Source organism: Oryzias melastigma, linkage group LG21 (assembly GCF_002922805.2).
Source record: "Oryzias melastigma strain HK-1 linkage group LG21, ASM292280v2, whole genome shotgun sequence".
NCBI lineage: Eukaryota > Metazoa > Chordata > Actinopteri > Beloniformes > Adrianichthyidae > Oryzias > Oryzias melastigma.
The window spans coordinates 12,321,703-12,336,962 of NC_050532.1; the positions used below are offsets into that span (position 1 = coordinate 12,321,703).

Consider the following 15,260-nt stretch of genomic DNA (forward strand, 5'->3'; position numbering starts at 1 on the left):
AGTTTGAGAATTTAGAGTCCAGTGACTCTAAGTTCAGGTTTGAACTCTAAATTTGTTGAACCTGCTTCTTGGAACGGGCCCCAGGTGGTTATGGGTTGGCGCAAATGTTTGGGATCAGTGTGTGCGCATGGGTGAATGGGACTGTGGAGTGCTTTGGGGCTTCTAAGAAGGTAGTAAAGCGCTGTATAAGTATATGCCAATTATCATGCAGGGAATGTGCTTTTACGAAAAAATGTAAACAGCTCAACACATTAACTCCAAACCTATCATCAGCCACCTCCATGTTTCTGCTTTATGGGATATATTTTTTTTTCTGCAAATCAATCTTTGATCAAACAACTAAGAGTTTGTTGTGTTCTGGATTACCTTCAGGGGTGACATTGCATGCTTTGTAATTTACTGAAACATAATTTTAGAGAAAGAACATCATCGTGTACTAGGAGAACCATAGGTTTGTCAGCGAGCATATGGTTTCATAAATTAATTTGAGCACATCATTTCCTCTGAGTTTCTTTCGCGTTGTTCACAGGACTGTTTTGGTGTTGAGAAAAGTCTCTTGTGCTTGATTAAGTAACCATGAAAACAGCTGTTTTTTTTTTGTTTGTTTGTTTTTGCTTTTTCAGACAGAATTGATTTTGCAATCTCTCAATCTTTATGTTTTGTACACCGAATGAATAGTCAGCTTAACTAGTAGTGTCAACTGAAGGGGTTTAATTCAATACAGTTGCTTAAAACACCTGCTTTAATCATATTTTGATCTATTTTAAAAGCGTTCTATCAGGGGTCAGAGTTTTGTCTCCCCCCGGGATCCATCTCCTGAGTATACCTCCACTTCATCTCCCAGCAGCCCCAGCGCACAGTTCCTGGATGCTGCTCAGCTGTCTCTCATTTGCCAATCACCCACAGGACATTTAAGCACTGCACAGAGCCTCACTCAGTGCAGAGTATTGTTTGTGCCACTCATCCTGCATACCAAGCATTTCGTCCTGATCTGATCTCATGTTCACCTGATCATGCTTTATCTTTAATTCTGCTTGTTTGCTGCCTGCCCTGACCTTTGTCTGGACCCTGACCACTCTGATGCCCCAATGTTCGTTGCTGACCTTTGCCTGCCTTACCCTGATTTAGATTTGTGGACTTTTAGCTGTGTTAATAAACCTGCTGCAGTTAGAACCAGCCGCCTCCTTGTTCTGTGACACATTCCAAGTGGTTATTTTTAATTATGATTATGCAGATTTTGGCCAAATCCAGAAACTTGCTAATGGTTTCGGTAGGCAGTAATTGAATAAAAATTGGCTTCTGAGTTGTGGGCGGGACCAGGGAGCTTATGGCCCACCCAGCATATTTTCTAGGTTACAAATATTCTCTTTTTCAAAATGCATTTTTTTTTCAACTGTTCCTGGTTCCCAACAATTTGAATCTTGAAATACTCAAATACAATTTTAAGCTTAATTTTCTTTACATATGTCCTCCATGAAGAGAAAAGGGCCACAAGAACATGTTAAAAACCGATACAAAAAAAACCCACACATTTTTAATTGGAATTGGTCTTCAACTGTGTTTTATATTTCTTGGATTTATCTAAATTTCATCATCAAGTGAAGATTGTGTGGGGTGCAGGGTGATTGAAACATAGACTGAGACTCTCAACAGACATGTGACATATAGTTGCAAACTGCAGTCCATTTATCTTCTAAAGATCAAATGTTTTATGTCCTAATACTGTTGCATCTGGTTGTGATCATTTATTCAAGCTACGGGGAACAATCAAGAAATACAAAACGTGTTTTGCTGTTTACAAAGTAAAAAAGTGACAAAATCAAATAAAGGGAAAAAAAACATGTTGATCTAATTGTATTTAAGTATTCACATATGTCACTCTTTTCCATATTCTCAATTTCTAGCTTAATATCTAAATGTATATCTGTTTAAGAATCTACTGAGTACTTTCTTGATTAGCCGTTCCTTTAATTCTATTTTGTATTTAAGGCAATTTGCCCAATGCAAAGAGGTTTTATTGGAAACATAAATGGATTACAGTTAACTTGTTGTACATACAGGTTTAGCCAGTGTGTGACTGTGTCCCACAGAGGCCCCCGTAAATGAGACAGTCCCATGCTGGACGAGTCACCTCCATGCACTTTACGGCTGCTGAGGGACTTGACAGATGGGACACTCAGCAGTGACTGATGGAAGGATTTGTGCATATATATTATTTTCCCGTGGGCAGTGCACACACACACACACACACACACACGGGAAGGGAAACACTGTCTTACCCCTGGGGTGCTGTAATTACTGCTCGTTGAATTCTATAGTGGACAGACGGAGTGTGTCTGGGTGTGCACGCTCTGACTAATGCTAACACCATGCTGGTGACAGAATGCCAAAAAAGAAGCCCCTTTTCTGAATTTGAGAGGTGTGAGACGTGAGATCCAGCAATCCTGGCATGGATTTGCTACCACACTGTTTTCCTCTTTTCACACATGAAATGAGTGATAAGCCCTGGAAAGATTCCTATTTTAACCAACAATAGCAGAAGTGCTTCTGGAGGCCTCGAAGAGGGAAGTGACATATCTCACAGCCTTCTCTAGTGCAGATACGTTGTTTGTTTCCTCAGTTTTGTCATGAATTTATGAAAGGAGAGTCCTCTGACAAAAGTGAAGTGACAACACAAGTTAAAGAATAAATTAGGTTAAGCTTGTATCCCTGCTGTGTGAGTTTGCCGGTAATCCCATTGGTAAAGCAGTTTATTTTTTTTTTGGATTATAGCACTCTAAATAATATTTCCAGGTAAGGGTTTGCACTGCCAAGGACATTTTTGATATATGTTGGTCTGCCACAAAAGTATTAAGTAAAATGTTCTTAAAACTTTTCAAACAAGTTTTTTGTTTGTTTGAAAAAAAAAAGAATTGTTGCTATTTGATTCTAAAATGAAAAGTTAGGTACAAAATCCACAAAAACAAACCTAGTATGTTAACAGATTGTTTGATTGGGTGTAACATTACTTATTCAAGCGATTCCAGCTGTTTTGTTTCCAAAATTACCTGGATCGAGTGAAAGTAGCCAGTCAGAATCTAGAATCTCCTGGTAACCAGGAAAAAAGGTTTTAGAGTTCTAGGAGAGTTGGATCGCTCTGAAGCAGACTGTGTGAATTAATTATATTTTAAAGTGTATTTCAATAAGGAGAGATTTTAGGAATGTGAATTATTGAAGGTTTGTTTTTGATGCAAAAGATGTCCATGAAATAATTCTATAGTCTTTAGCTGTCAGGCTCTGGGTCAGTGACATCCTGCATCCTGGTGGGATAAATTTGGACCATAGATAATAAACCCCAGAGCCTAGACACTGATGGTGGTTGAGGGCCAATCAAAGCAGTGGTTCAGGTGGAGGACAGGGTGGAGAAGAGACATCAAAACCATCTAGAATGTAGTGAGATCAACGCCCATAAATTTAAAAGCAACAAATATGATTGTGATTGGCTAAGAAGGAATTTAGCTATTGGTTTAGAGTTGAGACTTAATTGATATGTGGTGTGTAGAGTGAGTGACGCAAGAACCCATCTTACCTGAGCGTAAACTAGAACTTCCTTATTGAAATTGTGCCAAAAGTTTACTTTAGAGGCTAATTATGTTGTCTTCTAAATGCATCAACCCCTATTTAGAAAAAAATCAGCATTTTCCAAAAGACAAAAAATATTCAAGTGTCTAAATTATGCACCAAATATAAAAAGATGTTTTAGTAGAAAATGGCTTGTTGAGCTTCTAAATAGAACAAAAAATGAACAAATGACTCATCTAAATAAAATCTAGCAGTGCCAATCTTTCTTTTGGTGGCTTTAAAAGGAGAAATACCAAAAAAGAAAGCTAGTGATATTTTCAGGCAGGAAGTGGGGCTTGATCCGCATGGATCCGGTTTGATACAAACATTCCAAAACAAAACACAGAGTAGACGTCTTAATGTCAGGAGCTTTGAGGTTGAAGTGGGTTCAAAGCACTAACAAAGACTAACAAAGAGACCCAGTGCCTCCCTGCTTGACGCTCAGCATTAAAGGGGTTGGATTGGGGGGGTTAAACCACCAAATGGTTCCAGAGCGCGGTTGTGTCTGCAGCTCACCACTCCCCCAGGGGATGAGTCAAATGTGGAGAACAAATTTCACACACCATGGTGTAAACTGGGGGTAAGGTAATCACATAATGGCATTGATTCCAACATAAAAATAATTTATGGGCCCACCACAATGACATAGTTAATTATTTTCTGTGCAAACACTTATTTGCATTTTGATACCTGAATTATTAAAGTCTTTTATTTAGTGCTTACAGCTGAAAAGGTGATCTTATTAATTAAATTTGGTGCATATGCATTTGTGGAAGATTGAACAACAAGGAACAAGGAAGTACTAAATGAAGTGCTGCAAAGATCCTCCAGATTTCCTATATAATGTTATCATTTACTATAATGGTTAAATAAAGTTAAATATAAAATGTAGGGTTTTTTGGCACAAACAGTAACCACATACACATTCACATAGAACATCTGAAAACTATTTTTGCCTCATTAACATTCATTAGCATTTGTTTGTTTTTCCATCATAATGTTAAATGATGCAGCGTCATAAGTAGTGTATTTAGGCTGATGTCAGAGAAACAAACTGCAAAGAAATAGGTAAATTATCAGCATTGGCATTAATTGAGCATGTGTGAATTGTTAATATACTTCAGATAGAGTGATCACTGATCACCCATAATATCTTATGACTGATCTTTTTATTTCATTTCCCACATCTGCTACTGCATATTTTTCCCCTCATCGTAAAATGTACTTTATGGCTTGTGAAGTTTTAAAATTGTAAAGAATGCAAGACAAGAAGCTCAATTTGGTCTCTCACTCTGGACTTATAAAACATTTCTTTTAAAGAGTTAGTGCTGTATTTCATTGTTATTTCTTGCTTTCAAGGAGCCTCGGTTATATTTTTTGGCAGATTTTCCTCTTGGACTTGCATTTTTCTTTATCATACGTACACTATAAAAGTTTAGAAACACAGAACTTTCACAAAGAACCCATCTTGGAGACTTTTGGAGTGAAATATGGTCCAGTTTTACTCTCACTAAGGAAAGTCCCTTTTGGCCTCATTCTGAAAAACTGTGTCCCATTTTGCATTTGTTTAAATGCACTTGAGTTTTCCTGTTTTTTTTTTTGTTTGTTTGTTTTTTTTTAATCAGTCGATTACATTCTATGAACCAGTTTCTGTAGCTCAAAGAATAGCTCTTCTAGACATTATTATTTATACATTATTGAAAAAAAAGTTGGTTTTAGCTTTCTGAATATAAAAGTCCTGTACTGTAGAGTCTTCTTTTTGTCAAATTTCATGGTGACCTGAAAATCTAACATAAAAGAATCCTTTAAAGTCCCACTACAATCATCTTTTGATGTATTTCAAAAGCATTCCCACTGGTGTTTTAATTATGATTTTGTCATTTTTGTCAAAATCAAAAAACTCAATTCAGTTTTAGGCCTAATTTTCTTTATATATGTACTCCATCATCGGAAAAAATGCAATAAGAACATGTTAAAAATAGCACTTTTATTTGGGTGGGTATTTAAAAACTGCATTTTTGCACCATGACATTTAAATTCCAGAGAAAGTGATTTTTTTTTTTGGGAAATAGTTTCTGCAAAGTTTAAACAGACATGCCACCAGTGGAGTGTTTGCGTTGTGACTGATGGTGTTTTAGGCATTTTCACACAAAAGACGCTAATCCAAAATAGAATAAACAACATAAAATAGAATTGAGCTGTTGAGATTCAGGTGGGATGTTTTCCTGTTGTAAAATTTAGAACTCTTCCATGTAGCGCAACCCTTTCTGCCTACGGCTCAGTGAAAGAAAAGATCCACAGCAAGCTGCCTCTAGGTTTAGATGATCTCCATAGCAGAAGGTGCACAACGACCTCCTTCTTTCTATAAGCAAACAGCACAGTCCCATAATAAGGCCCTCCAGGAGCCTCCACCGCCCTGCTGTCTTAGCCCAGGGGAAAAAAGAAAAAAAGAAAGAATAAAGGGAGATCAAAGACAGGAGAAAGGATGAAAAAGAGAGGTGAAAATAGCAGAAGATTGAGGACGGATAAGAGGCGTAAAGAGAGAGAAGAAATGGTGAAATAAGAGCACGGATGCAAGAAGAACTGTGGGCGACATCAAAAAATAAAGACTGAGGGTGAGACAGGTGATGGAGATCTTCTCTTTCCTTATCTTCCACTGTCTGTCTCCACCCACTTATTCTCTTTGTCCTTTCCATCACTGCCTCTACCTACTTCTCTACCTCTCTCTTAGACATTTTGCTTCATTGCTGGCATGTGAAATAAAACCTTAAGCATGTATAGATGCAGAGTTACAACTCTTCCTCTCACCTGTCAAAGTTATCCCGCTGGATATGCTCTCACAAATACGATTTTTCTGGAAAGGTTTCAGATACGAGGGGTCCTTGTTAGGGATTCTGCCAATTTGGAGATGTATTGTTCTGTGAGTCAAGGTTAAAGTGAAACCTTTGATGCCCTCGTTGCCTGGAAACATCATCCACCTCACTGTGACATCAATTGTGACCTCAATACTTCAAAAATAAAAATTGTATTGTTGGTGACTCAAAGAACGAGTGGATTTCTCCAGGAAAGCTGTATCCCTCAGGTTAACAATTTCTCAACCAAAAAATAAATAAATACATTTTTCTTGTCATCGATTTGGCTGTTTGCACAGGCTTTCTTCTCCTTTTCCATTTCACATGCCTAAATTCTTTCTTGATCCTGTATGAATTTCAAAAATCTCGCTGTTCAGGGCTGGCACACAGCCACTGTGCCTGACTGCAGGTTTGTGTAGATACAGGTGGAGAGCTGTACATGCTCCAGCTCACAGCAGTTCAAAAGCTCTGAGAGAGAAAAAATGCTCCTTCCTGTTTCGGCATGAGCACGCTCTCATGTTTTCTCTGAAGTCGTGAACCCTCACCTTAATCCGCTGCACACCTTTAGGGTGGGTTAGCATTCAGAGTTTAAGCCTTACCATGAGAGAAGCATAAAAACCTTTATGTGATTAACCAGCACTTGCATTGCTTTTAAATGTGCACAGATTTAAAAAAAAAAAAAAAAGTGAAATTTGAACATTTTCAGTTTGGGTTTCAGAACATTTGATTGGTAGCAGTCTTTGACGCCAAATGGTTGCATTGTTAAACCAATTAGCTGCTGTTCAATGACGATGGCAAGGTGTCTTTTTTCAACAACTATCAATGAATACATTAAGTAGACGACAACAAAAAAACCATAGTAGTGCTGAATCCTCTGTTGGCTGGGTGTAAATTTTAGAGGCGCACTGTTGTAAGTGCTCTACTATTTGGAGAGCATGAAGAGCTGATTGAATTCAGATGGTTTAGTCTGCAGGAAATGCGTCGCCAGCTGTTTTGTGCACTTCAGCAGCATGATAGAGTGGGAGCTGCAGTGGAGAATTAATGGGCAGCTCATTGACTTGAGTGCAGGGCACAGGTGTCCGTAGACTCCATTCATATTCTCATGACCATACCTTAAATGGCAGACTTTTAGCTGTTAGGACCATGGCCATGTCTTGTTTTCTGATTGTGTGCACCTTAAAGATTATTTTTGATTACAATGTGAAAGCAGTGATCTTTTAATCATGATTATGCATCTTAGCCCAAATTTTAAAAATTTGTGTGGTTTTCTGGAACATATTTTTGGATAATTTTTCCTCAGATGAGGCAAACGAGGACGTACATTTTGGTGTAGACCAACGATTATTAATTAACAAAGGATCAGTGATATTCCATATTAAAAGACCACTAATTGTGTAATTTGTCATACTAATTGTAAAAATACTGTCGATAATTGTGGCACAGCTGGATGTTATCCTGGTTGGTTTAGCGATTGCTGGGTAAAAGGACAAACTAAACATCATATTAGGAAAAAAAATCTATTGTTTTTTTTTTTTTTATCTATTTCTCTACATGTGGATGGATCAAAAAAAGAAAGGAGCTTGTTGTCAGACCAGCATATTTTCTGTCACAAATACGACCTTTTTCAGAGTGCATTTGTTCATCTGCTCCTGATTCAATAAGAAATTCAATTTTGAGCTCAATTTTCTTTACATATGTCCTCCATGATCAGAAAAATGCCACAAGAACATACTAAAAACACCAAGAACACAGTTTTCATAAGAGTGGTCTTTAAAGTTTAATTCCAGTGAGTTGCTGCTGTTAATTGGTGCCTGACATGGGTTTTCCATTTTTAGTGGTTGTGGTTCTAAATGTCTCATTTTCAGAAATGCCAGTCCTTTATCTATGCCTGTTGATACAAATCAAATTTGGTCTTATTTTGGGGTTCGTTTTTGCCTAAACTCTATATTCTATGTCAACATGTTTTCCCATTTTTGTAGTTTAAAGGGTGGTATGTATTTTATGTTATTTTTGTTTTCTTGATGTTTTCACAGCAGCAAAAGTTACCTCTATCTTGCCTTTTTTTCTGGTTTCACCTTCTCTAATATCACTTTTACATAAAATTTTACTTCCGTTGAATTAAAAAAGTTTTTTTTTCCTTCAAGGATTTGGGGGCTGGGAAATAGGGAACTTTTATTATCGTCATTTCATGTGATGCTCCCTTCCCTGTAGACGGCGGCAGGGCAAATGTGTCTGGGGGAAGTTGTATTAACAACAAAAGCAGCATTAATAATGTATTTTCTTGATTTTAAGTCTGTTACTTCTCATTGCATCAGTGCTGATTTCACTCAAGAAGTGGAATTCAGCCTCAAAGTAGGAAAGAGTCATTCTTCGTGTGACTGCAGGAAAACTATGTTTGTGGGAATTTTAGTGCTGATAGCAATATCATGAATTTGAGGAAGTCTTTTTTTCTTCGTTTGTTTTGTCTGTTTCTTTAAGATAAATGTCCTTTTGGCACTGGTTGGCTTCAGGAACACGGTCAAAATATCTTCCAAGAAACTGGTGCACTGCTGCTATATACACTGCTCTTAGGTGTCACAGTTTTAAAGAGTTTTAATCCTACCTGCACAGAATGTGAACAATGATCAAATCAACTTTATTTTGTCATGTAGGAAATGCTGACAGCAGCGGTTCACCGCTCACAATCAAAGCATTTTTCCTACAATGAGCTGCTGATTTCAGACAGATGGAGACAAGAGTGGGCTTATCATTTCAAAGCAACCTGTACTAAGGAATACCAGGGGAAGCCAGGCCTCTGCATATTATCTCAGGCGTTCTATTACAAAGGGGGAAATTTATCTCCACATCTGATGGTTTTTATCTGGTAGATGAGGTTCAGACCTTTAAAAAAAACATCCTGAGTAAAGAGAAAATGCAACAGTTTAGAAAGGGAAAGTGTTCTCAAAGTATAAAGACGTTCAAATCTAAAGGTTTTTAAGGTAGATATACAGTTACAATATTTTTATAAGTTATGATATTCTTTCTTTATCATAGTTTTAGGGAATTGGACTTAGTTGTCTTAAGTATGTTGCACTAGTAACTGCACAAATAACACATTCTAGTACAAAAATTATAGCTGTTTTCAAAACTTGCCAATAAAAAGATAGATTTACCCTATTTCACATAAAGGACAATAACAACATCTTCAAGTATGATTTTAGACACATAAAACACTATTCAGTTTAGCCAAAATCAGATCATCAAAAACAAATACACCCATGAATGGAGCATCTTGTAAAATCCCCTAACTTGAATTAACTGTAATCTGTTTAGTGTTACAATATTACAGTAAAAAATATGTCCCCTCATTACAACTTAGGCTCATTTCATTTAATCTAATTGGACTCACAAATGTTGTTTTTTTAAGACATATTTTCCTGCAGAGCAGCTGGAGTCTTTTAAAATTTGCCTCTGGATTGTGGGCAAGACTTCTGGCGCGGAAGTCCCTCACAAACCCAAAATAACATTAGCGAACAAAAAAAATGGCGAGCAATATTGGAGCTATCCAGCCATACAGTTTTGGGACAGATGTTAGCTCGGACAAGAAAAATGAAGACGGTAATGGATCTATTCAGGGAGACTTTGCTCCGCCCATTTCACTTGCTGTGTCACAACTCAGAGCGTTTACAAACGGCAGGTTTTCATCTGCTCTTAATCTATCACAATTTGAATAAAGAAATACTCAGAAATGTACTTTAAATCTTAAATTATTTTGCATAGCGCATGTCCTCCATAATTGCTACAAGAACATGTTACAAAACACCATAAACACAATTTTCACCCAAGTGAGTCTTTAAGATTTTGGGCCAACTAAGAGCTAAAAACAACCCAGTATACCTGCATTTCCCCTGTGTTAGTTGTTGTTTCCTCCAAATACCAAATGCGCTGCAATTCTTATTTTAGCTGGAGGACAATCATTCTTGAAAACCCATCCAAACAATTTACATTTACTTAAGTCTGTCTGTATATATGCTGTCATACGCTTTAGCATTTCCTGTGCTTATGAATCCTTATAATTAACTTTTTCACTATAAGATATGTTTCTTTAGACTTGTTTTTGTGGATGGTTTATGTTTGAAAATGTTGTTTAACTCTTTTTAAACTATGTTCATACTCACACACCGTATACCTGGGAAGGATGCCTATACGATCCATGGATATACTTTCTTAGTTTGGAGGAATTTAGTTTATAAAAGTATAGATTGCAGTATTTTAGTCATTTTTTACACAAGGCACTGTACATCTTTTCAGTTTAGTTTGGGAAAATGGCACACTGTACATCAGCCACAGACTGGTGATATAAGTGACACACCACAGAGCAATTTTGATGAAACTCCGGGGAGTCATGCCTCACACTTCTCTGGCATTTTCAAAATGACTGTGTTTGGCCCAAGGTAAGAGCAGCAATTACCTGGCAAACATTTTAATAACCAGTCATATCTCATATACTGCTGTGGGGAATAAAATGAACTATAGAGCTCATGTTCAACTATCCATGCTTTTCAAATGAGTCTCCAGGGCCAACAGTTTGCAACATAATGGATTTCCACTGTTTTGAGTTGTTTTAAAAACTCTTTGCTTTCAGGGCTTTTTTTTCTTTATTAATTTACTGATCACTGTAGGGGTCTCTATGTCATTTCTCTGCCCGCTTCTAATATGTCAAGTAATATTAAAAAGAAAGTCGCCAGTGTTAAATGCATTTTTCTTACGTGTAGCAGCTCTTGGCATAGCACTGACACTTTTCTGTAAACAAAACTTTAAAAGGATCCTTATGTCTAATTATTTTATTTTTTCTTGACATTTATGTGGTGCTGCTGTGCTTAAAATACTCTCTTCTCGGGAAACATGTATTTACATGCTCATGCTTGTATTGTAAGCACACCACTAATTTTCGTCTTGTTTTAAAATATGCTTAATTAACACTATTAAGCAGTTAAATTATTCTCAAACAAATTCCAATTCAGATCAGTGAGTTTATTCCACTTCCAGGTGCAAGGGTTGACTCCTCAGAGCTTTATGGAAGAGTTTTTACTCATAATGAGTATGGATAAATGTTTCCTTCTTTTTATTGATCATAAGTAATTAGTGAAAAAGTTCAAAATTGCTTAATTACTAATGTTTATTTTTTGTTTGTTTTCCAGAATATTCCTGCCCTGCCTTGTGGTAAAGCGCTCTACTCCTACGAGGGCAAGGAACCAGGTGACCTTCAGTTTTCCAAGGGGGACATAATCATCCTGCGCCGCAAGGTGGACGACAACTGGTACCACGGAGAGCTCAATGGTTGCCATGGTTTCTTGCCGGCCAGTTACATCCAGCTGCTACGTCCTCTGAGTCAAACTCCACCCCAGGGCAAAGCATTGTACGACTTTGAGGTCAAAGACAAAGACCAGGACAAAGACTGTCTGGCCTTTAGCAAGGTAACACACACGTGGAAAACACACACATCTTTGAGGTACAGTATAAATATCATAGATATGAGATACCAGGGGTTAATATATGCAAATACAAGAAATTTGTGAAATATTTATTCATACTAGAACCTCAGATATGTTTCTCTGAATGTAAACAAATATGTAATCAGAGTAAAAAATCAAATAAATTCAGCTTCTAAATAAAAAATATAGTCTTTTGATCTATTATGCTCTTCTTTTACGGATCTACATCTCTTTAAGCCTGATAAAATATGGATCGGATTTCAATATTATAGCCATCATAACACACACAGGCTTACTTCATTGGGGTATTCCAGAACAAACATAAAACTCTTTTTTTTTCAAAGCTAACATCTAGCAACCAACAAAAAAAAACAACTTGAGTCCACTTGTTTGTTTTTTGCCAGTTATATAAATTAAAAGGGAAATTTGTGATCCTTGAAGTCTTGAAAAGTGCACACGATAGTCAGCGTTACCAGATTGGGCAGCTTCCTGTCCATTTGGGTGGTTTTGATTGTAAATTTGCAATAAAATTTGTTTTTGGCCAGTAGATATAATTTGGGTGGGTTTTTGGTTTCTAATTGTAATATGTCTCAAACAGGGGCGTGAGGGGAGGCAGGTGAGCAGGTATTACCTGCAAGCATCCTCGTTTAGCTCTTATTGACTGTAAAAATGGTAGATGTAATATCACTAGAATATGTCTCAAAATTAGGCTTTCACTCAAAACAGGAAGTAATAAATGATTTATTATAGCTAATAGTGGCTAATGGATTACCTTTTAAATTCATTTTTAAACTTTTTGGCTTTTTTTCTGGTGGTTTCAGATGACTTTTCTGTTAGAAAACTGTGACTCTATCAGACAACAGAAACCTAAGCTAAATAGATCAATAATTGATCCATAGAAGCAGAGATCAATCTAAAGCAAAAAACTAAAGTCCGCGAGCTTGATGCTAACATTTAGGACATTTAGTGCTAACGCTTAATCGACCTAAACATAAACAGCTCTATATACTCATGTATGAATTTTTCAAACTATTATTTTGAAATTTTTTTAAGTAGCCATTTATGGTTAAAACAATGGTTTAAAAATGGTTTAAAGTAACCATTTATGGCACGGATTTTGGCTAATAATTTCTTCTTCTTCTGGAATGAGGTGTAATGCTATAGCGCAATCGCCACCTAGTGGCCAAACTGAAACGCCCTCCAGGACAGGCAGAACAATTGTTGAAGCTTTTCTGTTTGACAATCGATGTAATACTGCATGCTATTAACAATCTCATTATCAGTTCACTAATCAGTTTTACTGTATATGAATTCTATCAGATGAATTTGAATATCTTAAAAACATGTATAGATTATTAATGTATTTCTAAACAAATTTGTCAAAATGTGTAAACTTAAAATTGGATTGAAAGCAATTGAATTGAGTGGATCGAAAGAATAAAAGAAAAAAATAATTGGAATCGAACTGATTTATGCTCTGGTGAATCGAATCGATTCTGGAAATTATAGGCGATACCCAGCCCTACTGAAGATAGTTTGTTTGTTTAAAACACATCATGGCTTTGTACCAGTGATGTCTGATTTATCTGTTTTGGTTAAACACAATCACAATTTAGGAAAAATAATAAGCCTATGTGGAAGTTTTTCTGTAGAATCTATTATTATTTCTGAACATGAATTTTAAAGCTTTGTAACAATTTGCAGATATTTTCAGCAGCCGATGTTTTGCACAAACCTATAATTACTTTGCCAAAATAATGTACTAAAAAAGATTGAAAGTGAAATGAAAGAAGACACTGTGTCTTTGTCTTTTTAGTTTTTTTTTTTAATCTTTTTGTTTCCAAGGCTGGTTATAATTTTGCTCCTACTGATCTACAAGCTCTTTTGTGTTACACAGAACAATCAACACCCCCACTTTGTGTTTGAACTCCTAAAGGTTTTCTTCAGGGACAGGAAGACAAAAGTTTTTCAGTTGTTTCCAGCCATCACAGGCATACAGCAACACTTCAGATCCAGAAGATCTGACGAGGACAAGAGATGAAAAGTTTAGTCGATGCTGTATTTTAAGGTGATGCTGATCAACAGGTTCTCAGCGTCTAAGTACAATTCCTCCTTAAACTCACATGCAAGCCTGCAGGAGTGTTGTCATGCAGAACCACTGAGAAAGATATTGTTCTCCCGGTGTGAGAGGTAATTACTCAGTATGACTAATACAGTCATTTAGCAGTATTATCGCTGCCATCCTGTAATGGTCTAACTAAGGCACTGATAGGAGGAGAGCAGCAGCAGAGGAAAACACTATTAGAATAAAGTGTGTGGGCGTGTGGTGAACAACAAAGATAATAAATTCCCACGGGTCAGTTGCAATATTATATCATGTATATATAATCAGAGCCTTAGTAAAAGCAAATCAAGTCTGTTCAAACCTTGTTGGGCTGGATTACAGTTTTAAGAAATGTGATTACCATTTCAAGGAAATTGGCAATTTTTTGTTTTCTGGGGATTTTTATCCAATTCATTTTTTTTACTTTAATTTATTGATGTAGAACAGAAAGCTCTCAAAGTGAAAATGCAAATAAATAAAAAAAAATCAAAAGGCAACCGTTGAAATCTAATTTCAACTGGTAGTATGTGTGTTGTTGACAGACAACATGTCCTCATGATACCCCATGCTAAAAGGACATGAGGTAAGAGTGAAGAGAAAAAACTTCCTTATACCCAAAAATAGAATCCTGAAGATCCAAAATTATTAAATACTTTTTGAGTGTTTTTAATTTGTTTTTGTCGCATTTTTATTGTGAAACATATATAAAGAAAATTGAGATTAAGACTGTGTTTCTGAATATTTTTTTTTCAAATTTTGGTGAATCAGGAGAAGACAAAAATGTAAAACCTTTTAGTTGCTTTATCTAGTTGGGGTTTGTTAGGACAGGAAAGACACAAACGTAGGATCGCTGGAGCATCTTCCGAGGTGGCGATCATAGTTTCATGCAGTCTCTAGTAATCTGTGCCCTGCTTAGTGTCACCTCCTTCACATTTGAGTTTTTGCAGACTTTGCCTTTTGATCAGTGTATCTCTTCCTTTTTACATTTTTGACCCGTTTTCTGGATCAAATTGGGCATTTTGATTCACTCCGGCCATTCTTTCCCCCTTTTCTGGGATTTTGAATGTTGAATGATTAGATGCTTTTGAGAAGGATTTACTGTGTGTGACCTGATTAACTACCCTGATTGGCATTCCGAGTAAGCGCTTTCTTGAAGAGAATAAAGTTAACTTTGGAAGCATCTTTATGAAGAAGCTTAAGATCAAAAAAGCAAACCCACACTCTGTTTGC

At 36.6% G+C, this 15,260-nt stretch overlaps 1 protein-coding gene across 4 annotated transcripts in view; it reads left to right on the plus strand.

Moving 5' to 3' along the window:
* Nucleotides 1–15,260, plus strand: part of LOC112154947 (E3 ubiquitin-protein ligase SH3RF3) — a 93,796-nt gene that overhangs the window by 48,729 nt on the left and 29,807 nt on the right. For all 4 annotated transcript variants that reach the window (XM_024286224.2, XM_024286227.2, XM_024286225.2 and 1 more), the window contains exon 2: nt 11,633–11,908. In XM_024286224.2, the coding sequence (XP_024141992.1) occupies nt 11,633–11,908 (276 nt within the window). The remainder of the gene's footprint in view (nt 1–11,632; nt 11,909–15,260) is intronic.